The 24,970-nt window shown below is 40.8% G+C and overlaps 1 protein-coding gene across 19 annotated transcripts in view; it reads right to left on the bottom strand.

Moving 5' to 3' along the window:
* CREM (cAMP responsive element modulator) overlaps nucleotides 1-19,973 on the bottom strand; it is a 92,079-nt gene extending 72,106 nt beyond the window's left edge. For all 19 annotated transcript variants that reach the window (XM_082843665.1, XM_082843656.1, XM_082843653.1 and 16 more), the window contains exons 1-3: nucleotides 19,787-19,973; nucleotides 12,278-12,375; nucleotides 2,136-2,256 (exon numbers count right to left, since the gene is read on the bottom strand). In XM_082843665.1, the coding sequence (XP_082699791.1) occupies nucleotides 2,136-2,256; nucleotides 12,278-12,321 (165 nt within the window). In that variant the 5' untranslated portion in view covers nucleotides 12,322-12,375; nucleotides 19,787-19,973. The remainder of the gene's footprint in view (nucleotides 1-2,135; nucleotides 2,257-12,277; nucleotides 12,376-19,786) is intronic.
* Between the last annotated feature and the right edge of the window lie 4,997 nt (nucleotides 19,974-24,970).

Genomic DNA, 24,970 nt, shown 5'->3' on the forward strand with positions numbered 1-24,970 from the left:
TCTAACCTACTAAAGCTAGGTTTCTGTTCACTGGACCTATTCAATTCCAAAACCTCATAAATCCAAGGTTATTTTTTGGACTTCATATTACTTGACCTCTTTAGCAACTTCTGACTGAGGCTCACAGGGCTGGGTGTCACCCAGGCTGAAGGTCCTCAGAACTGCCAACTATCACTGTTAGACAATGGAGATCTGTTGTTTTGACTGTGCAGGCCCAGAAGGCCGGAGGAAACTGCATGTGTGGAGGACAGGAAACCAGTACCTAAAGGGAGAGAAGTGGCGGCAGAAGGAAGATTTGCTTTCAACTACCACTTCAGCAAAAGGGCAGAATTATAGACCAAAAATCATAGTTATAAAAACTCTAGAACACCCCCAATTCACCAAAAGATATATGTGCATTCTCTTCTATTTTCACAGACAAAAAGACTAAAGGATAAACACCAAAATGCTAACAACAATTAAATTTCTGGATGTTAAGACTATAGTTAGCTTTAATTTTCTTCTAATAATACACATTTTATCAATTTTGTACAATGAACATGCATTTTTTTAATAAGAAAAAGGCTGCTTTCTTAAAAAATAGCAAAGGTCTGAATGCCTGTTTTCCGGGGTAACAAAGAAGGGTGTTGCCATGGAGATGTAGCTCCACAAAGCACTTGTGAGGAGAAAACCCCAGGGAGCAAGTGGGTGTCGGGAACTTGAAAGAGGAAAGAAAAGCAGGCTGGGTGCGTGGGTGTCTTGGGAAAATAGAGGCCTCACAGGAGCCAGTCTGGCCGGAGACAACCCAGGAGGTGCCTGGCGCTCCCGAGGGCTCTCCAGGCAGCCATCCGGTCGTTTCTATTCTCCCTTCAAGATACTGCAGGAGTCTCTCCACTGCTCGCACCCCACATCACCATGATGCCACTCAAATGATGTCCACCCCCCAACCCCCCAACCCGCTCCCAGCTCGCTGAGGTCCCCATCCAACCCACACACAGTCGCTGGTGTCTTAAACACAGTGAACACTGGAAAATGTCTCAGGAACATTTAGAACACAGGATGGTCCATGCTCCCAAATGTTTACCACCCTCTGCTTACCCTGACCAGCTCAACTTCCCAGGCCAGACACGCGGCTCCACTTGGCCTCAACGCTGCAGCTCCCACCCCCATCCTCTGCCTTTGTACATTCTTCCCTGGCCTAGAATACGCTTCCCTCTCCTCCACCCGTCACCCTCTACTCACGCTTTGTGTCCAGCTCAAAAGTAAAATCCTCTACAAAGCACTCCTGGTCAACCGGCTGCTCCCCCGCTGCATGCCTCAATCATTCCTATGTAACATCTCACAGTACTTCTTCTTTTTTTTTTTTTTTTAACATCTTTATTGGAGTATAATTGCTTTACAATGTTGTGTAAGTTTCTGCTGTATAACAAAGTGAATCAGCTCTATGAATACATATATCCCCATATCTCTTCCCTCTTGCATCTTCCTCCCTCCCCACAATACTTCTTACACAGCGAGAATTACCCCTCAAACACCTCTATCCCACTAAACCGTGAGATGTCAAGGCCAGGAAATACATACCCCACACATCTAGAATAGTGCCTAGATACAGGAAGGATTCAGTAAGTATTTGATGAACTAAATAAATGTGATTGTTTTTACTACATACTTTTATAGATATCCAAAAATAAGAGCTGAAAAACAAACACTAACTCATATCAGTGGTCTCTAAATGAAACTAATTCAAAGTTTAAGACCTAACTAAAAAGAAAGTAAAGATTAAACCAAATATACACTGGACAAGTGGCAAGATTTCTGCCATCTTTATAGCTAAGAATATAAAACTACTGAATTGAATTCAATGTGGAATTACTGAACTTCTCGAATAATAAATTGAGGATTACATACTATGGATACTAGGATTACATACATACTATGGAGGGGATTTTGTTTTTCCTTTACATAGTGTCTGTTACAATGCAAAAGTAATTCAAACACATATCTTCTCTTCCAAGTCAAATCAGTAAGAATGGCTGATAACCGGGGAATAGGGGAAACTTAAGACCAACTGCAAGAAAATAGAATCTGCACACAATTCTCATTCCCATACAGGCTAATTTTCATTGGTGCCTGCCTGTTGCCTACATTAAGTTTACCTGAGCTAAAGTGGGGATTGAATTTTGACCAGTCTGCATCTGCATGTGAGCAGATTCGCTCTCTGCCACAGAATCTGGTATACTTCCATCCTGCTGAGAGTCAATTTCCATGGTCATTTGTCTGGAAAGACAATAAAAAGGAAGAAGTATTAAGGCCCTATCTGAATATCTGAAATATCTGTTTTCACTTGGCTTTCTGATTGATATTCATTTCTATCATCTAATCGTACTACTTTATATTTTCAAGAAATAGACTCAGTGGCAGAGTCCTAACTCTCCAAACTTAAAGGCACCTTCTCTGCTCACTGGGTATGAACATTACCAAGGGAGCACTACAAAATGTTCCATGGAATTAGTTTATTTAAAAAAAAAATTAATCTTATAATAAAGCCTCCTTGATAGTTATTTTAAGCCCTCTTGCATAAATTAGTGATAAAGTTAGGTTTTATATTTTACATGAAGTTTAAATATTCTATGACTCTCATGGCCTAATAAACCTGCTTTACATTATGCTGTAATATGAAAGAACTTCCACATTGTCTAAATTAAATGTGTTACAATATAAAGATGTATCTGCTTTGTTAGCACTAAGTAGTTTCTGATAAAAAAGCCTGTCAAAATGAATCACTCAGAGTTGACCATTTGTCCTGCAGCTCTCCCTTTACTTAAAGAGGAGAATCTAATTTTTCCAGGAAAAACGTATGCAATAATCTTTTTGCCTATAATTTCAATTTAATTATTTCTATATAGACTCTTTCTAGATAGATGGTAAACCATATTATTATGTTACCCTACTACTAGAAAATATAAAATGCAAACAAAAAATAAGCAAAATCAAATTCCAAAAACTTATAGGAACTATTCCCTGCTATTGTATATCTTTTCAGTTGTCAATAACATAGTGTGTTTTTTTCACCTTAGTAGACTAAACATATATGCAGAAAGTATGCAGGTAAATCAGAACTTTGAATTGACATGTCCAGATCTTTTTTCCCAGATTTGATTAGTAACCAGACCCTACAGATCCTTCATCTACTTAATACCTTCTTTTGCATTTCAACAAACATTACCTGAATTCAAGTCTTCTGTTCTCAAAGCTGTCTGCTGTAGTCTATACTACACCTAGAATTACTTCTCCCTATTCAGACATTTTAATACTTACAACTGAACATGACAATTTAGAGCAATTATAAAAATAAAAATCTAGAGTCTACTATGAAAAAATGTCTTTCCCTCAACATTCCCCAATTCCTTTATCTCTTTTCTTATTATTTCCCAACATGGACTGCCCAATTCTAGGTAAGTAGAGGCCATGCCCCTGCAAAAACTGCCAATTCCTGCGGTTCTACTTTTGCTGTGAGCAGTTCCCAAAGAGAATACCTAGAACACTTAATTCTGCAAGATATGAAAAGGTATTATCTGAGAAAAGAGGGTAAGGGGGAAACGCTTAGTTAGTGGTCGAAATATCCGGGATTAAAAGGGTTTCTTTGCTGCAGAATTTTCTCAGAAGCTTGAATATTTCAGTATGACTTGAGAAGGGTGGAGGGTGCAGATCCAATAGGCAGCATTTTCCAAAAGTATCTGACTCCCCTAGATCCTCTTCCCACAAAGCAAGTCCTAGCAGAAGTGTTTTGGGAAGAACTTGAGAAATGTTGTCTTATGCTATTTCTTACACCATTATTAAAAGCTCTCTTTAGGGGCTTCCCTGGTGGCGCAGTGGTTGAGTCCGCCTGCCGATGCAGGGGACATAGGTTTGCGAGCCGGTCCGGGAAGATCCCACATGCCGCGGAGCGGCTGGGCCCGTGAGCCATGGCCGCTGAGCCTGCGCGTCCGGAGCCTGTGCTCCGCAACGGGAGAGGCCACAACAGTGAGAGGCCCGCGTACCGCCAAAAAAAAAAAAAAAAAAAAGCTCTCTTTAGGCTCTGCCAAGAACTTGGGTCTCCACTCAAACATTACACGCTGAAAGGCCTTCCCCACTTCAGGAACATTCCTTTAGCACCATCTACAATACATGACAGGCCCTGAGAATACAAAAGTTAAGTCACAGTCCTTGCCCTGAAGGAAATCATTCACCACTTGGGCCCTGGTTTCTCAAAGTATAGTCCTCGCACAACCTGTATCAGAATTAACAAATACACTTGTAAAGACAAAAAAAAGGCAGATTCCCAGACTCAACCCCAAATCTACTGATTCAGACTTTCTGAGGGGTCTAATTTTTTACATCCAAGAGATTCTGATATATATTAAAATTTGAGAAAAACTTAGCTTATTGGTAAATTCTATCAGTTAGACCAGTAATGAACACTTCTTAAACTGTGTGAAGGATGTTATGTACGAAATGCTTTGGAAAACATAGGAAGGAATGTTGAAGTGGGCCTGAGGATGGGGCCATGTGAGTTGTATACTGAAGGATGAGAAGCATTTCACCAGGTAGAAAAGGACAGGAGGACCATGAGAGGAAGGAAAATACAGAGAATGTCTGGAAAATAGAGTAGCCAACTGTAGTAGGGAATGTGGTGAGGCGTGGAGGAGCCCTCGGGGGAGCCTATCTACATCTAGCGGGGAAGAGGCAGAGCAGACAGGTGAAAGTATGGCCAGAAAGGCAGGGGGGATCCAGATTAAGAACTGCTTTTAATACTCTGGAGAGAAGAAATGTCCACATCACTCAGACGCTCCTTTACTCTAGGTCCTTCAGCGTCTACACTGTACAACGTTTCAACTGTTTGATATCTTAGAATTCAGTCAAGAACGAGACAATAACCAAGAGTTACCTGTTAACAGGCAAAACAAATGGCCCAAAGTTCGTAAACTGAAACTTCTAAAATGAGGAGTACCTAGTTGGTACTCTAAACCCATTCAATTTAATTTTAAATACAATTCTCATTTATCTGGTTTCTAAACATACTGGATATAAGAAGTGACAGCTGGAAATAGGGTAAGGGGAGGAGAAAATATACAGAATATAATAAACAGGTCAAGAATTCCAAGTGTGGCTGTGGGTGGGAATATAAGTTGGTGCAGCCATCGTGAAAACAGCGTGGAGGGTCCTCAGAACACTCAAAAGAGAGCTGCCACACGACCCAGCAATCCCTCTACTGGGTGTATATCCAACCCCCTGCACTAATTCGAAAAGACACATGCACCCCCAATGTTCACAGCAGCACTGTTTACAACTGCCAAGATATGGAAGCAACCTAAGTGTCCATCAACAGATGACTGGATAAACAAGATGTGGTCTGTATACACAGGGGAATGCTACTCAGCTATAAAAAATGGAATTTTGCCATTTGAAATAACGTGGATGGACTTGGAGGGTATTATGTTAAGTGAAATCAGTCAGACAGAGAACGACAAATACTCCATGATATCACTTATATGTGGAATCTAAAAAATACAACAAACTACTGAATATAACAAAAAAGAAACAGACTCACAGATATATTGAACAAACTAGTGGTTACCAGTGGGAAGAGGGAAGCCGGAGGGACAGAATAGGGGTAGGGGATTAAGAGGTACAAACTATTAGGTTTAAAATAAGCTACAATGATATACTGTACAACACAAGAAATATAACCAATATTTTATAATAAGTAAAAATGGAGTAGAACCTTTAAAGATTGTGAATCACTGTATTAGTACACCTGTAACTTATATAATATTGTACATCAACTATACTTTAATAAAATTTTTTTAAATTATTTTTTAAAAAAGGAATTCCAAGTGTGTAGCAATTTGGGCCCATACAGGGTAAAGTCTCCTAGTTCTTTATATTCAGGAAATTGAAGAATTTATGAGTTAAAATTCAATAACTGATATTTACAATAACTATCCTGAGTCATTAAGAAAGAAAATAATTATACTTTGTATAATTTAAGGAAAGAGGAGTATACATAATAGAATCTAGGAAGACTCCCACCAAAAAAAGCACTAATGCTTAAAAAGGTAAACCTAAGCTATTCAGGAGTTGTTTTTTGAGATATAATGAAAGACTTCGTAAGTTATTAAACATTTCAAACTCTTTTACACATGAAAGTGTTTTATACACACTATTTCATGCACTCACGTTCACTGTTCCCTTTTTTTCCTGGGTATTCCCCAGAGTTCAATCCTTTGCCCTTTTACTTTTTTCAGTCTACATACTATGGCTTCCTCAATCCTAGATGCCTTTGACTCCCAAATCTGTATTTGTGCTTCCCCCCCACAGTGAGCAACTTAACCTGGAGTTTTCACAGACACCTATCCCTTCTCTTATATTCCTTCTTTCAGTCAAGAGCATCACTATCCATTCAAACTCCAAAGTTAGAATCATGTGTCTGTATGTGAGTCAGTACCACACCAACTACCAAAAAATCCATATAGCTAAATACCAGCCAGATCAGGATGCCATGAGGCCCTGAGCCTCCTAGTGAGGAAAGGCAGAAATGGAAGGTTAGCAGCACCACCCTCCCCGCCACCCCCGTTCATCCTCCCTGCCACACTTGGCATCATCCACTAACCTCCTATCCCAGCACTGGACCAAGCAGCTGCATTGCTGCTCCTCACAACTGCTACCGTCCACTCACACATCACAGTAAGGTCCCCTGTAAGCCATGACTAAACTGCAATGCCCCTTCACCTATGCCAGAATCGTATCCATTAACATCTCACATTCTGGTTTCCCCAGCCACTGTCAAGATACAAGCTCCTCCCACATTTCATTTTCACTCTCATAACCAGTGCTTCCTCTCCCCCCATAATACAGTTGCTCGCTCCTGTTCTCCTCCGAAGTCTTTGCGATGTGCTGTCTGGAACTCCCAAAACCCCCCACACCCCCCCTCAAGAGGGAGCTGTTTGTCTTCCCACACTGAATCAAGATCCCAATGTTGACATGGCATCCTCACTGATCCCCACTATTTCCCAGCTGTGCTTCCTCTGCTCCTTCATAAATACTCTTGTTCACGGAGCCTCAAGGTAATTGGGTGTACCATCCGATACGACTCATCCATATGATAATCATCAGCTTCTGCTTTCAAGGATTGACACTGAAGACTTTGGCACCTGACTTAAAAAAGCTTTCCTCTCCACCATTCTGTGTTATGTTCCACCCTCAAAACAAAGGACCCATCCCTCACCCTGATGCCTCAGTTTAATGACTTTCTTCCCTCCCCTACAGCCTTCTACCTGAGGGGCTGGCCGTACACTGGACCTTGTCAGTGTCCAAAACTGCTCTACTTCTGAAATAATTAATTCTGACATCCCACTCTACCAATATCCTATCCACCCAGCTCACACCCACCCTCAATTACTCCCATCACGCCTGCATTTCCACCACACTGATCTCTAGACCACTACTTTCTCCCTTTCAATCAGCCTCCTCCTTTCTTCACATCCCGTCCTACTCAGCTTAGAATCCATAGTTTCTCATTTTAACTGCTGTTTCCCAATACCCTAAATTCCCTTGTCCCTTTTCCTTCTGTTTTATCTGCTTAGTAAATACCAATCTCAGATAAAACCTGTTCTGTCTCCTCTATGCATGCACCAATGAACAATACTGAACAAAATTTTAAAAGAGAATATTATTAAGGCTACTGAATCCAGTTTTCAACCTCAAATAAGCAGCAATCTTACTGCTTCCTTGGAAGCTTACTCTCCCATTCTCTGCTACTGTTTCAAGTCTCCCTCTTCTCAAATCCCTGAGCTCACCTACTATCACATTCCACATGAGACCTTGCCTCCTGTTTCAGATGAGAACCCCCTCAACTTCCTGCCACCAAATCAACAAATCCACTTACATCTACACCTGCATTTTCCCTTGCTTCCAACTCCCCAGACTTAAATTCCTGTCTGTCCTTGGGATCCCTCTTCATTAGGCTATGGGGGCATTACACTAACAATTACCCTCTGCCCTCCCCAATGGCTTCCTCCTGCCAAGATTTAAGCTTGTTCAAGTCTCCCCAACCACACACACACACACACACACACACACACACACACACACACACAACCACTGAACCAGAAGTCACTCTCTAGCTGCTCTCTCAAACCTCTCTTCTTCCTCTCACTGCTAAGCTACTTTAAAGAACTGACAACACTATCTCCATTTCTTCACCTCCCGCCTACTCCCAGACAACCCCTAACTGGCTTCTGCCCCACGAAGACTTCTCTAGTAAGGGTAATCTATCTCAGTCACTGAATCCAATGTTCATTTTAAGTCCTATCTTGTCTGATCCCTCAGCAGCACTCAAAACCTCTGACATCTCCCTTCTTGGGACTCTATCTTGAGGTCACGATACTGATTTTCTGCTCTCATCTGATTCTCTGACAATTTCTCCACAAGCTCCTTTGCCAATTCCTCCTCCTACTCGGTGTTAACCTTCAACACTGCATTCTTTAGGACTCTGGTTAGCCTTCTGGCCTCACTCTCAAATCTCTCCCTGTGTAATATCATCCATTTCTCTAGATTCAAGCACCAGCTTTAAGCTTATGACTCTCAAATCTAGATCTCTGGCCCAGAGGTCTCTCTTGAATTCCAGAATCATATCCAAGTGCCTACTTAACATCTCCAAATAGATGTCCTGCAGGTACCTCAAACTCAATGGGTCCAAAACTAACTCCTTTTCTTCCTCCACAAACATGTTCCTTCTCTGAGTTTCGCACCTCAGGAAATGGGGCCCCACCTTCAATCCATCTGCTCCAGTGGAAACCTGAGTGTCATCCTGAAACCCTCTCCCTTTCATTCCCTACAGTGTCATCAGCAGGTGGGATGATTCTACCTTCCAAAGAACAATTCAGTCCTCTTCTCTGCCACCACTGTCCTGCCAACAGTTATCTTTCTGAAACATATTTCTGCTTAAAACTCTTCAGGAGCTTCCTATTGACTACAGGATAAAACCCAAACTTCTCACAATAATCCTAACTACAACTACCGTTTGTCAAGTGCTTACCATGTGGTAAATGCCTACTAGTTTTCATTCTTAACAACTTTATAAGGGCAATATAGCTAGTTCTTCTTTTAGAGGTGAGGAAAAGGAGGCATAAAGAGGTTAAGAATCTGATTTTACCACAAAGGTATTGAGTGGCAAAGCCAGGTTTCGAACTAAGGTCTTTTTCCAAAGTTCATATTCTCAATTACCAAACCAAACTGCCATTCAATTTCTTTCACAATGTGACCTCATTTTATCTTTACAGCCTCATCTCCAGTCATCCCATTCCTTCCCACACTCTGCATTCCAGCCTCCTTATGAGCCATTTTTTGGTCAAATACACATCTTATTCCCCCAATTCTAATCTTTTATATCTGCTCTTCCCTATTCCTGGGATGCCCTTCACTCCTTCTCTGTCCAACAGGCGCATTTCTACTCGTTCTTCAAAGCCTGGCTCAATGACACCATCTTTCAAAGCCTATTCTAATAGCCTTGGGCACAATTACGCTGTTCTGAGTTCCCAAAGCATCTTGTGCAATCCCCTCCATTTCAGCACTTGTCTAGCATATATCACATCTGTCCACAAAGTACTAGCACAGTGTGTGCAACAGAGACCACATCTTAGATTTCAATGTATTCCCAGTGCCTAGTACAGAATCTACCATAATCATTAAATAAGCCAATTAATCAACTATTCTGGAAGACTATGCAACTGTTAGGTGTTACTAAAATGATAAAAATAAGGTTCAGAGAGATTAAGTGACTTTCTACAGAGGACACAACAGACTGCATGATAGAGGGTGAACAAGAGGTCTTGTGACTGTGACCTCAGGGGTCCTTCCACAGCCAGTGCCCTGAGCAGTAGTCCCGTTTAGATACATCTTAACCAATGCTGTGCTTTTGAGTATGCTGCAACTGTTGTCACAATCTTCATTTAGATATGCTTTGTCTTTCCCACTAGGATGTAGAGACTCTAATCTTATCCCATTTTATTCTCCTGGAGTGCCTCGTACAGTGCCCAGTACATGTCATTCAGTAAAAGTTTGATACTAAATCAATTTATTTGAAGGTAAAAATCATCTACAGAAGAGTAAGGTCAGCACTACCAATTTACACACTCTCTCATTTTCAACTAAGTTCATTCTGCTGATCTATATCCAACTGTTCTCCAGTACCACCGCCTAAACCCACTAAAAACCAACCCAGGCCAGGACTCAGGGCTGAAGATTCAACTAACATTTAAGTGCTCAACATGGGTCAGGCACTGTACTGGGTATTTTCAAACACTAACTCAGCAGGAAATACAGGACCCAGACCTCAGCTGGAAATGATGTACATCAACACAAACATCTGTAAGTCAGCCTCAGTAGTCCTGATGGAATTTATTTAAAAAGTGTAAGAGAAAGATCCATCTTAATCTTTCGTACTTTAAAGTATGAAAGATTCATACTTTAAGTATGAGTGAAGATTTGAGTATGAAAGATTTGAAAGATTTCATACTTTAAAGTATGTTCACTTACATACTTTATAGTGAAAATTAAAGAGGTGTACATACAATATTTTCCCCCAAATCTCACTTTTTGTAACAAATTTTAATCATAGTTATACTAGCATTAATAGAGTAATCTATAAATTAATTATGTAATATTTTAATCTTAAACAAATCCAAATTAGACAGAAAAAGACCAATTAGGAAATATAAATTACAAAATATTTAAAAATAAAAGCATATGAGATAAAACAACAAAAAACACTAAAACAAATTAAAAAGTCCATTAAGCACCATAAGCTAACAGTAAGCAAAATACTGGCAAACATTCAGTTCCACAATTCTAAAGAACAGATAAGGATTTGCTAAAATGGGCATATTTAAATTTATAAATGATTAATGGAAGTAGTAACATTCTTTTCTTATGAAAGCTAAATATTTCTTCTGAAATCTTTTTTATATTATTGGCAAACCATTTTCTTCTTCAACAGAAAAGTAAATGTTATCCCAATATTTTCTGAATATACTGGGATTCAGTTCAGTAAGTGTTAATATAACTAATGTTTTAAAAGAATAGGATCCATCCAGTAGCACAATTTTCAAAGACTTCCAGGGTGAACTACTTTTAGGGGTTGGGGGTAGAATTGTATGTTTGCTTACTCTGTTATTTTCTAGGCCTTTAGTAGAGCATCTATGTCATACTGCAAAAACTCCCCAAAATACTGAACTACAACAAACAGTACAGTACTGTCTATATATGATTTGTATAATATACATTCAAGAAATGAATACAAAGGAATATATCTGTAAAAATGATATTTACAATTATAGAAATATTGAGGTAATTAATGACCAAAGTTATTTCGGCATACCTATGTTTCAAGAACACACAAGATATTTAAATGGAAGGAAAAACAAGAAGAAAAAGGAAAAACATTTTAAAGAAATGCTATCATAAGTACCCAGGAAAGTGTTCGTAAAAGATAGGAACAAAGAAGAGAAAAGGAATACAGACCAAAAATATCTAAATGAAAAATAAGACAAAGGCAGTTTCCTAATTATAATTAAAGTGTATAGTGAACTAATAACTTCTAAAATCTTACTTAGTTGTATCCAATTTGCAAAGACAAATTACACTGCAGAGCAACTATATTTACCCTTGTAAAAATTTTCACCTCTTTTAAAAATAGGATCCAGCAGCAAAAGGAAAAATTATTAAAGTTGTTTCTATTATCTATTTTTAAATAGTTTTACCAAAACTGTCAAAGAAAATTCATTTTCTTTCTGATGCTAAACCCAATGGATGAACCAGAATGTCTCTGAAAGTAACTAAAAGAAAACCTGAAAAGTAATATTTGGATTTCTGTAAAACGCTTGGTAGAGACTTCCCTCTGTTTTACAACTTCAGGTACAAGTGTAAGCAGAAAAACGAAAACTCTGTCCACATCCTTAAGTGCAATCTCCTTTCTGACTGGAAAGGCCAGCGCTTAGAATGAGCTGCCCGTGAATGTCCACCTATCCTCTGCATTGCCTCACACAGCACATGGTGGAAGAGAAACTCCCTAATTGAGTAGCTGAGCAATTTGGGTACATATTATTATATTTTTTATTATAATGTGTATATATATGTACACACATACACATATATATGTATGGTACATAGACATACACCATTAATTTATCCATCATTTTAACTTTAAGCTCTCTAAGTAGAACTTTCAAAAGAATAGAAAAATAATATAACCACCTACCTTAGATTTGTTTTAATATATTTTTTCCTGCCACACTTGCTCATTATTAAGACATTTGTAGTCAATGTTTTGCTCCTTCGTTTTCTTCTTTATTTATCCTGCAGTAAAATTATAATGTCGAGTTGGCAGATCATAAGATTTTATTTAAAAAAAATTTAAATCTCTCAAAACTACACCAGAATACCCCAGAATACCCTAATTTCCATAAAACAAAAAAACAGCATAGAGAGGTGAAAACAACTCCGTATTTTTTTCAAACTTACTACTATTCAATTTCCTTATTTTCTTAGGAAAAAAATCAAAAAAATTAAATCATGTGCTACTTATCATTTTCCACTGAAGAGAGTGCAGTGCTGCCTAAATCATTTCACACACACACTACAAATTGCTCATAAGTATCAGCTCTATTTTAAAATAATAATCACCTAATAAACTGAATGAATCTATCATTTTCTCAAATTTCATTCCACTGAAACAAATTTGTCAACTATTTTTCATTTACCTTAACTTCAAAACTGGGTTTTGTCAAAGAATTTTAACTGCAAACAAAATAGTAACCGTTCCTTTAAAATCTCCTCTGATAGCCTTTAATCCATTAAAAAAGCTGTTTTAGACACTCTAGCAATTAAACCCCCCCCTTTTTTTTTTTTACTAATATCTCTTTAAAATACACATTTGACATGCTGAATGAAGTAAAGTTGGCAAAGAAAAAGACAAAAGGAGAGCAGTGAGCCCTCAATTTGTTTTAGATTTCAAAGGACCAACACCCGCATCCCTAAGTTCCTTCCAGGCGTCTATGCCAGCAACAGAGATGCTTGGCAACAAACATGCTATTTCCGGGGTTCCCTCCTAAGTGGTCCCTCTAAAATGATGTCACACCATCCCACCCAATTTGGAAACTGAGTCAGCAGGCAAGTGTGCTGCAACTTACTACGGGCACCAGGACAATGGTTACTGTTACCACCTGCCCCCACACAACCATAGCGACAATGTGGAAAGGTAAGGCACTTGAACCAGGCAACCTACAACATGAACAAGAAACAAGGATGGTGACATTCCTTCAGATTAAACCTTATTCTGTGTTATATTACACTGGCATTTTATGTGGGGACATCTTATCTTCCATAACAACTGTGTAACCATGAGGGCAGGGGCTACTGATTTATTAAACAGTGATTGGCACCCAAGATACCCCAGCCCTTGTGCTTGACACCAAGACACAGGTAACAAGATGTCTCTGATCTCCAGCAGCTTCGGTTCTAATGAGGGAGACAGATGTTTAAACAAGGAATAATGATAATATTATCTGAATAATAATGATGAGTACGGCACCATATAAGAAGAGAGAAGTAACTCCCAATTTCTCCTGGAAATACTATATTCTTTGGTTTAATTTCTGAGTAAGTAATACATTATGATTCAGAACTCAAAAAGTAGAAAAAGGTATTTGGTGAAGTCTGGGAACAGCCACCCATTTCCTCTTCCCAGAGGCTGCCAGCATCGAAGACAGTCTCAGCTTCCTGCCACCCCATCACAAGACATCAAGAGAGCAAATGACTAGCCTCACAACAGAATAATGACTATCAGATAAACCTGATCCTGACTCAGGCTCATCAGAGAATTATTTCATTCCAACTACTCTCTAAGAAGTCATCACTGATTGATCACCTGCTTGCCAAATCTTCAAGAATGATCTTTAGTCCCTATCCTCAACATGCCTACAGCATTTCCTACTCCCCAAATTTCGCCCTCCTTGAACTCTTCAGGACACCACGTTCATGTTTCCCTTCCAAGTTATCCAGTCCTTCGCCTTAGTCTCCTTTGGCCCACTCTTTAAGTACTGGTATTCCCAGGCTTCCAGTCACAAACACCTCCACGCTCTCCCCCTAGGCTGCCTCATCCCCTCTTGATGTGTCTCAAATCTCACCCCCAGCCTGGACCTCTCTCTCCTGAGCTCTAGCCTGTATGTATCTGCCTATTTGACATCTCTTAACGGTTTCTTCAGAGATCCTCAAGTCTAATATGTTTAAAACTAACCTCAACTCCCTTGCTCTGCATCTCACCTCTTGCTGTACTTTTATATCGATTGGGGAGTGACATCACCATCGGCACAGCCACCCTATCCAGGAGTCCTCTCTCTTCATTCCCCACTTCCCTTGTCCCCAATTCCTGAGGTGGCAACGCGGTCTAGTGGTGTAGCATAGCAGTGTGCAATATAAACAGTGTAGCACTGGAGGTTGATCTGGGTGTTAACTTGAGTTCTACCCCTTATTAGCTATGGTTTTTGCAAGAAAGGCAAAATAAAGACCCCACTGCAATTAGCACGGTCAAAACAAAAAGAAAAGAACGTGGAATAAAGGGAAGTACATCTCTAACGGAAGCAGGAAGAGAAAGAACACAGAAAAGTATGATCTGTTTCTTGAGTTCTGGATGAAGAAATGTTTTAGCCCTTTGGGAAAGTAGAAGCTCCTCAGAGGTTAACTATGATTTAAGTAGCAAAGCAAGTAAGGTTTGAAAGAAAGTAGGAGAAGAATATGAAGCTTACATTGTAAAGCTCGTCCTCCTCAACCAAGTCAATTAAGAAACTGGGAAAAGGGAGGCTAGCTAGGAGAGAGAAGTACAGTTGACCCTTGAACAACACAGGCTTGAAACAGTATGGGTCCACTTATATGCAAATTCTTTTCAATAAATATATTGGAGGGACTTCCCTGGTAGTCCAGTGGTAAAGCATCCACCTTCCAATGCAGGGGACACGAGTTCGATCCCTGGTCAGGGAACTAAGATACCACGTGTCATTGGGGGCAACTAAGCCCACACACCACAACTAGAGAGAGAAAACCCACGTGCCGCAACTAGAGAGAAGCCCACGCGCCACAACGATAGATCCAGCACATCTCAACAAAGGTCCTGCGTGTGGCAACTAAGACCCGACGCAGCAAAAATAAATAAAAACAAATAAATTAATTAATTAATTAAAATATATTGGAAAAATTTTTGGAGATTTGCAATAAGTTGAAAAACTCACAGATGAAACTCATAGCCTATAATTATTGAAAAAAGAAAAAGGTATGTCATGAAAGTGTAAAATATATGTAGATACTAGTCTATCCTTACACAGGCATAAGGTGATATTTAATAAAAATAATGTGTTAGTTTTCTTACTGTTTTATAACTTTGCTTTCAAAGAACTACATTACTGTACAGTATTCCTCTCTCTCATAGTTGGAGGAACTGCAAATCAGCTATCATCACAGGTAAGTGGTTTTTTAAAAAAAAGTAACAATGTTTCCAATACTGTAATATGAATATGACTGTAATACTGTATGCCATAAATTTCTACAATGATTCATTCATTAGTGTTTGGGCTAGGCTACCATGAAGCAATCGTATCAATTACACTAGGCAATCATATTGCTGCTTCTGTGCTATTAATGTATGAATCGTTATACCTATAAATAAATACAGATTTCTTTTTCACATTATCTTTTCATTTTTGATGTCAAGTGTCAGTAATACATATTACATCTGCAGTGTTTTGTAACATATGACAATACTGATGTAGGTACAGACAAATGATTCATCTCATAAACTTATGGTATTGATAAATACAGTACAGTACTGTAAATGTATTTCTCTTCCTTATGATTTTCTTAATACCATTTTCTTTTCTCTCGCTTACTTTACTGTGAGAATACAGTATATAATACATACAACATACAAAACATGTTTTAACTGACTGTTTACATTATTGGTAAGGTTTTCTGGTCAACAGCAGGCTATTAGTAGTTAAGTTTTGGGGGAGTCAAAAGTTATACAGGGATATTCAACTGAGCAGCAGTCGGCGCCCCTAACTCCCGCGCTGCTCAAGAGTCAACTGTAATTACAAAACGCCACGTATGTGAAGTTGACAGGGACGCGCCTATGGTTATTATGCATTTTAGGGGAAGGAGATTAGTACAGGAAAAACAAAGCAATACAGTAGTATAAGGAAATTATGCCACTTTCAAAGTTTTGTAATCTTTGTGAAGTTAGAATAACTTTCAAATAACAAGTTTTACACTTTTGTGTAAAAACAGAAGTGGCCAGGAACAGTTCTTCTAAATAATTATTTGAAACACTTGTAAATATTGTCTTTACTATTTTGAATATGAATCATACAGAAAATCAGGCAGCATTCTAATACAGATTCAAGGCCACTCCAGTTTAATTGCTTCAGATACCCATTATTATTTAAGAAATCTAAACTCTTTACTAAAATCACCAAAGGATTAACTATTCAAGCATCCCTTTTTCGGTTCGTTCCCCACCTGGTGCCTGCTTTCGTCTATTTCAGTCAATGAACAGCAGAATCCACTGCTAAGGAGGAAATGAAAAATGAAATTCAAATAGTCATGGCCTATCTCCACTTTTCCAAGCACACCCTGCCAGGCCGAGCCCCGGCCCCATTTCATGAAGGGAAACATAACTTTCAATCTATTGGGGAAGTTATTTGCTTGGCTAATCATTGTAGGGCTTTTCTTTCAACAGAACACTTCATTACCGCACTTTAAGTACATTTCAAAACATTTATTTACACATAAAGTACAACTGCATCGACTACTAACTAGAAAATCTGGGAAAGAGTATATAAGACACTGGAATTAGCTAAGGTTCACAGAAACGAATTTCAACATTATTATACTTACCTAGGTTGGTCCTATCTTGTGTATATGAACAAAACTAGTACCTAAGTGTAGAAACATGCCTAAATAAGTTCAATTTAACTCCTCCATCAATTTTAAGAGGTGCAAAAGCATCCCAAGTGTCTTTATGCGTGATATATAGTTGCACCAATTCCAGAGCTGGAAGCTTTCATCATAATCAATGCTAGGATATAAATTCCTAAGCATTTCTAGGCAAAAAAATAATTTTTGTGCTACCAATGAAAAAAAAGAGGCTGTTTGAGAATATGAACACAACTCTATGACATTTGACATTCTGAGTTAGGATGGTCTAATTTTAAATCTGCTGAGTTAAAAAAACAAAAACAAAAACTTCACTAAGATAACCTTGAAGAAACTGAGTTTTCTGGAATTCTCAAAAGTAAACAATGTCAGAATCACATGAACCCCACTGTTAAAATTTCACAGGGTTTCATTTTGACATTTGATTGGTCTGGTTGTACTTTTCTGTTCAGAAAGTATGCATGAAGATGCTTCCCATTTGGGGAGAACTGAGAGACTTCAAAAGAGCCTCACAAAAAGTTGCTAGTAAGGTTTTCTTGGAGGCAAGCGTCCTTCTTCACCAGTGAGATAGTTATTTAAACAGTGCTAAATAACCTACTAGCTCATGCCTTCACTCAAAATTGTTTCACATATACCTTGCCAGTAATTTCCCATAACACTCCTGGGAAGGTCAGTCAAGATTTGCAAACTAGATATTTTTAAAAATTGCTATAACTGTTATTATACCAATAAGACTTGGCTTGTCTTCATGAGTAATATTAAGATAAATCCCAGCTAATGTCATCCTTAGGTTTTCCTCTTCATTCTCCCTTATTGCCTACTGGATATCCTACAGCATCATTAAAAGAAAACCCATGAATGAGAGATTTACTTTTAAGAACAGGGCACTCTTTATTGTGTGATTCCCATGGTAAAAAGTATTTTAAACACCCTGTGCTCTTTAAAATGAAATTAACAAAATGATTTTAAATGTTTACTTCTACATATGTATAATGGATGAGAAACACTTTCCTTGAAATCTATACTTTTACAATATATATATACTTGTACTGATAATATTGAAATTGTATTCAATGCACACACTGCTATTATCAAAGTTGACTTTTATATATGTCGACATCAGTTCAATAAAGTAGAAATACTTAACAGAATTCAAAGACATTTCAGGTTTATTTCCTTAATGACCAATACTGATTGCATGTCAAAACATCAATGGTTCAACTGTTAAGTGTTTGCATTGTTCAGTTTTATGTTTAAAAGTCTACCTAAATGGGACAAGACATTTAAGCACTTTCCAATAGACTACCCACTTCAACAATAAACCTGACTTACTTTTCTGGCCGAATATTAACCCGTAGAGAATACCAGGTTGGGGAAAACAGGATCAGGAGTATACGTCTATACTGGTAAAGATTCAGTCAGTATTCCTTACGTATGTTAACAACCTGAAACTCTTCCTTACTTTTCATGAAATGTGCATAATTTTAAACATGATTTCATATTTTAATCATGTAGTGATTTGCCCCAATAGGAAACTAGAGTAGTCTATGGAGTCTGGAGTTTGTTAAACTCACCTAATTTCAGTAAACTGCTGGGACAATGTGAAAACAAAGACTAAAGAGCTCCTTTGTGTTTACACATTCAATAAAAATTTATTCATACACTCATAAAATGTGTACACAAAACATCCGTGTAATTACAACTTCACACTCACCAAAGCGACTCCAGGTTGAACAGTCAGTCGCTGGGCAAGCATTTGCTTACACTGAACTATTTACAGATGCACCAAAAATGTTTGTGTCATTACCAACACTTAACATGACAATGCTTTCAGTGTTTACTCATCCAGGATCAAATCCATTGAAAAGCTGCGTTTGGATCAATAAGCAGCTTTTTAAACATCAGTATCTTAATACTTAGCATAAGTTGGCCAAAACACATTGCTTGCAATTTGCCTTTGGGGGAAAAAAGTTCCTTTAAGTTCAAAGTTTCAAAGACTACGACTTCGAAGGGAAAGCAGCTTGTTATCCAAAAGCAGGATCAAGACTAGGAGAAAAATATGGTACCCACGGGGAAAAAACTAGAGAACACGAATTATTCATGTAATCTAATATTCACACTGGACCTCTAGCCCTGCGCATCTCGGTTTGTGTTTGTTTCCAGGGAGGGTGGCTGCACTCCCAGCAGCCCGGCGAATTAGGCAGGAAAGGAAAAGTTGTTCGGAAGCCGCTCCGCTGAGCCGCCCGGTTACAAGGCCTCCAGTGCGGACCGACGCTGGTCCCGCGGGTCAGCATCGCTCTGACCCCGGCCGTCCGGCCGCCCCTTCCCGAGCCGCGCAGGGAAAGTGAGAGGCTCACACTCGGGACCGGGTCCGGGTCCCGGCGGGGACCGCGGGGAAGACGTCCGAGGACGCGCGTCCCTCTCAGTTCGCGCTCCGGCTCCAGGGGCCTTGCCGGGCTGGCTGGTCCCGGCGCAAAGGGGACGCGGGGAACAAGGGCGGCGCGCCTTCCAGCAGCGCCGTGGCAGCGCCCCGCTCGCTCGGTCTCGGGCCGCGAGGACCGGGAGGCGGCGGCTCTGACGAGCGACGGGAGAGGACGGAGCCACGTCGCCCGCCTGTCCGGCAGCCTCCGCTCCCTCGGAGCCGGAGAGGTGGCCCCTCGGAAAGCGCCCGCCGGGTGCGCGGGGCAAACAGCTGGGGCGGCCGGGGCTAACCGCTCCGCCCTGCCCCCGCTCCGGCGCCCCCGCCTTAGGCTCCGCCGGCCCCGCCGGCCGGCGCGCCACTTACCCGCCGCGAAGCGATTTACGTAGCGGGCCTCGTCACTGCTTACGGACGCGAGGAGGTGGGACGACAAGCCCCACCGGGACCGGCGCCGGCCCACGTCGCCCCACGTCAGCACTGATGCGGCCACCGCGGCCTACCCGCCGAGCGCGACCCAACGCGGCGTCGCAGCCGCCCGCCCGCGGCCTCGAGTCCGCCCGCCCGCCGGCCCAGCTCCGCGCCGCACCTGCCCCTGCCCCGGGGACGCCGCGTGAATCCACGCTCGAACCCCGCCCCCTGCCGGCCGCCGGAGGGAGTGCGGCGCCGACAATCTAACAATTGAATGGAACGGGGCGGGAGAGGGGGGTTGAGGGGCGGAGCTGAGGGTGGACTGGGGGCGGGGTCTGAGGTGGGGGAGGAGGAGGTCGGGGCCCGAGGATGAAGAGGAGCGTGCCTGGGGGCGGGGCCTGAGGGTGGGGGACTAGAAGGAGTTGGGTCTGAGAACGGGGGAGGAGGGGCCAGGGGCGAGGCCGGGAGGAGGAAGTAGGCTGGTTGGGGAGGAAGACCGCGTCGAGGGCGGGGCCTAAGGGGCGGGCGGGGAAACCGGAAGCTGTCCTGCGGCCTCCACTCCCGGAAGCCAATCGATTGGGAAAAGAGCCGAGGTTGCGGCGGTGTCCTGCGTGGAAGTCGGTTCACCTAGGGGAGTCGCCAGCTGCCAGCCGAGGCCCGCGAGCGCATCCTGCGGACCCCACCTGAACGCCGCCGGCCGCAAGGCCCGGAGGCCGCGCCCGCTGCCAACTTCCGACGACCCTGTCTGTGCGTCAGTGTCACGGAGATACAGCGGGGTCCCCACTTGGTGATGTGACAGAGGACAGAAAGGCTTTTTGGTAACAAGCAAAAGCCCCCGCCTGGAGGAGGGAAGAGTTTCGTTTTCGTCCAGCTGGAAACCCGGGGCTTTCCAGTAAGAGGGGCGGCCCCGGCCGGTAGAACGGTCACCTGTTTTACACCAGGAAGCCGGTTATAACGGTGACCCAACGCCCGACCTTCGGTTCTCAGGAGTGGGTCACGCCGAGAACCGCCGTCAAGGACACTACTTGAAAAGTTGCTGAGTAAAGAAAATAAAAGCATAATCCACGTAGTGCAGGTGAAGAAGGGCAGCTTTGTGAAATACTAGAGTCCCAGTGGAGTTCAGGGGAAAATCCTGAACTGTTCAGTGCTAGATTACGGCCAATCCGAACTACTGGCAGCTGTAATGCGTACTAGCGGAGATAAGAGGATAAACACCTGGTAAATTCACGTCCTCCTTTCCACATTGGCAGAGTTTTGAAATTCTTCCTTCCGGGGCGATAGATGATGCCTGTCTCCACCTCCTTGTAAGAATGAATTTCTTAATGAGGAACACTAAGACACCAATGAAAAAGTTAAATTTAAAAATTAACCAAGTCCTTTTGTGTGTGTGCTGAGGGCTGTCACAGAACATTTCATGTCACAGAACATTTATTCGTAAGTAATCAATACAGCTCATGTTAGCTCAGAAAAAAAAAAAAAAAAGGAGTCATTAGAAGGAAAGAGAAGAAAAAAAGACCAGATTGCTAAACCTGAAAAATCATAACATTCGTTTTAGTCAAGGGTGACCATGTGCTGGATGAATAGATTTTTAGCTTCGAGTGATTTAGGGGAAATTGTGATCACTCTCCTTCCCAAAACATTGTTCTCCACCTACTTGTTTATTCCTAAATTTCTTTAACAACGTATACATTCTTATAGGTAGAATCCATTAGATAAAGGTCTCAAAATGCAAGTATGAGTGCTAAGTCAATGTATACTAAGATGTAAATGTCATACACAATCCTTGAGAGCAGGGGGAGAGTACCTGCTCTTCTTGAGGACAGGAGAGAGTACCTGGGGTCTGAAGAGAGAGGGCAGGAGATAGCAGGAAAGGTACACGTAGTCACCTATTGCTGGTATGACAAATTCACACAAACTTAGTGGCTTAAAACACAAATTTATTATCTAGAAGTTCTATGGGCTAAAATCAAGGGGTTGGCTCCAGGGAAGAGTCCATTTCCTTGCCTTTTCCAGCTTCTAGAGGCCACCCACATTCCTTGGCTCGCGGCCCTTTTCCTCCCTCTTCAAAGCCAGCAACAGCTGGTTGAGTCCTTCTTATGCTGCCATCTCTCTGATTCTTTCTCATACCTCTCTCTTCCACTTATATGAACCCTTGTGATTGCAGTGGGTCCACCTTGAGAATCCAGGATAATCTCCCCATCTCAAAATCAGGTGATTAGCAACCTTATTTCCCCCTTTACCACGTAACCTAACATATTCGACAGGTTATAGGGGTTAGGATGTGGACATCTTTGGAGGGGCCATTATTCTGCCAGCACACAGTGAAGGATTCCAAAAGAAGCTTGAGCTTCTGAGACAAATCACCTGCTTCTCAGGGTCATCCCTTGTAAAGAATTGAAGCATTTGATTGGAAATGCCAGTAACTGATTTTTCAGTTTCTCATATTTATACTTCAAGATTATAGTAAAATCTAAAATGGTTACCAGGGATAGAGAAGAGGAGCACGGTTATATTCTCTTTTTGTGTGATCAGCCACTGTAGTGTTAACAAGTGTCTTCATAATTTGCACTGAGTAGGACCTAGTCTAAATGCCAGCTTTGTTCAAATCTAATTTTCATAGATCATTTAAAGGGGAATTGTATCCATAACAATTATCCCTGTCACAGAATAGGAATTCATATCAGTACACAAGAATCAAAGCCATGCAATTTCTTGTTTCCAAAGTATTTTTTACTATTTTCCCTATACTACCAATATTTCACTCCTAATGTGTTTGTTTTACTAATTTACTGCAGAATAGAATTAGAAAACAGATTTACTTTAAAATAATTTACACAATCCCTTTCTATTCAAGCTTTAGGCTCTAAGACTGACAAATACAGTGTGCCAATTTAAATATTTGAGAATGGTAAAACAAGTCCATGTAATAGGTACTTGACTTTTTTTGTTTGTTTGTTTGCGGTACGCGGGCCTCTCACTGCTGTGGCCTCTCCCGTTGCGGAGCGCAGGCTCAGCGGACATGGCTCACGGGCCCAGCTGCTCCGCAGCATGTGGGATCTTCCCGGACCGGGGCACGAACCTGCGTCCCCTGCATCGGCAAGCGGACTCTCAACCACTGCGCCACCAGGGAAGCCCAGGTACTTGACTTTTGATTCTCTAATTTGCTGTTTGGCAAGAAATGTTTCACTCTACTAGAAAGTTAACAGTTCTAGGGTCCAACAGAGAAAATATCCTTTTATGTGTGGGTGTGTGTACTTTGTTTTCTGAGTTTGGTAAACTTAAACTTCCAAAGCTAATGTGCTCTGAACTCAGCAGAATATTTAGAACGACTGTTAAAGGATGAATATTATAATACAAACTCAGGCCACAGAATTCTTTAAAACTATGAGATTATTTATAGCCATTAGACTATGCTGTCTCATTTTAAAAATAATAAATATATAATGAAAATCTACTTTCAAATATTTTTGATACTTTGTTCATCTTGGATTTTTGCATTAAATTTTATTTTTTAAATATTATATTCAAATGTTATTTATTTTGATTACTGAGTTTTTTGTGCCATCATAAATTCTGTGCCCAAGATGGGTGGCTCGCTCCTATCACAGTATCCCAGTCTTGATCTGCAGCTCATATTCAAATCTTATCAATTTTCCCAACATTAGTCTCAATAGCGGTCTTCTCCCATCCATGATCCCATATGGATTCATGCATTGCACTTATCTGTTTATGTCTCCTTATTCTGGAGCTGTTCCTCAACCTTTTCTTTCTTTCTTTTTTTTAAAATTAATTTTATTTATTTATTTTTGGCTGTGTTGGGTCTTCATTGCTACGTGAGGGCTTTCTCTAGTTGTGGCTAGTGGGGGCTACTCTTCGTCGTGGTGCGCGGGCTTCTCACTGCGGTGGCTTCTCACTGTGGTGGCTTCTCGTTGGGGAGCACAGGCTCTAGAAGTGTGGGCTCAGTATTGTGGCTTACTTGCTCTAGAGCGCAGGCTCAGTAGTTGTGGCCCACGGGCTTAGTTGCTCCACAGCATGTGGGATCTTCCCGGACCAGGGCTCAAACCCATGTACCCTGCATTGGCAGGCGGATTCTTAACCACTGCGCCACCAGGGAAGTCCCCAACCTTTTCTTTCTTAACCTTGATATTTTGAAGGGAATAGGCTAGTTATTTTGTAAAAGGTCAATTAAAAAAAAAAACTATGGAGACAGACTTCATTCAAGGAGAACAGTCAACAGTGATTACATTATGGCTTAAATAGGCTTCATGGTACTATTATTTCTACTATTTTTATCATGGAAAAATATTTTTCCTTCTAAACAGTTAATTTTTCATCAAACTTTTAGAATGTAGTCCATCTATAAATTCGATATAATGTTCAAATTCAGAGATTAATGAATTGGTAATAAAATGTCCTGAACTAACTCTTGATGCGTGAAAATCAAGATAGGATGGATTTTTCATGCTCTCAGTTCCTGGACGAGCCACTGCAGGCCCTTTGCACATGCCCGTGCCGTTCCTCTGACTGTAATGCTTTTCCCTTTCTTTTGCCTAGTTAATTTCTATTCATCCTTCAGGGCTTAGCTCATTGTATCTTCTTCAGTGAAGCTTCCCTTTACTTGGCACACTGGATTCAGCCCCTTTAACCATTTATATGCTTTCATTTTACTTAGACTTCTCTTTGGTAGCACTTATAATTTTAATTAAGTAATTATGTCAACGTGTACTTAAAGCCTATCTCCCCTGCCAGAATATAAACTCCATGATGACATCTGTCTTATTCAACACTGTTTCCCTAATAACTTCTGAATTATTCCTCAGACTCAAAAACAGGAAGAAATGATATTATGGGTGATGCATTAAGTAACTCCCAACACAGTTGCATATTAGGCTCTGAAATACCTGTTTGTTTGCTTTTCTTCTACTTATTCAGTTGAGGGCCATGTGCTAGCGATGGTTAATAACTGTTTTCTAAAAAGATGAGGACTAAGATCCTGTTATCCAATGAACAGGAAAAAATGTTACAAAGCACTTGAAATGAGAGATTAGCCAGTGTGTCTCTGTAAAACACAAGGGAAATGATATCCATATTATTTTGTATTTAAAATGCCTTATTTTTATGCATGCTCCATCAAGAATAAGT

The sequence above is a fragment of the Leucopleurus acutus genome (assembly GCF_964270905.1).
Source record: "Leucopleurus acutus genome assembly, chromosome: 1".
NCBI classification, from domain to species: Eukaryota; Metazoa; Chordata; class Mammalia; order Artiodactyla; family Delphinidae; genus Leucopleurus; species Leucopleurus acutus.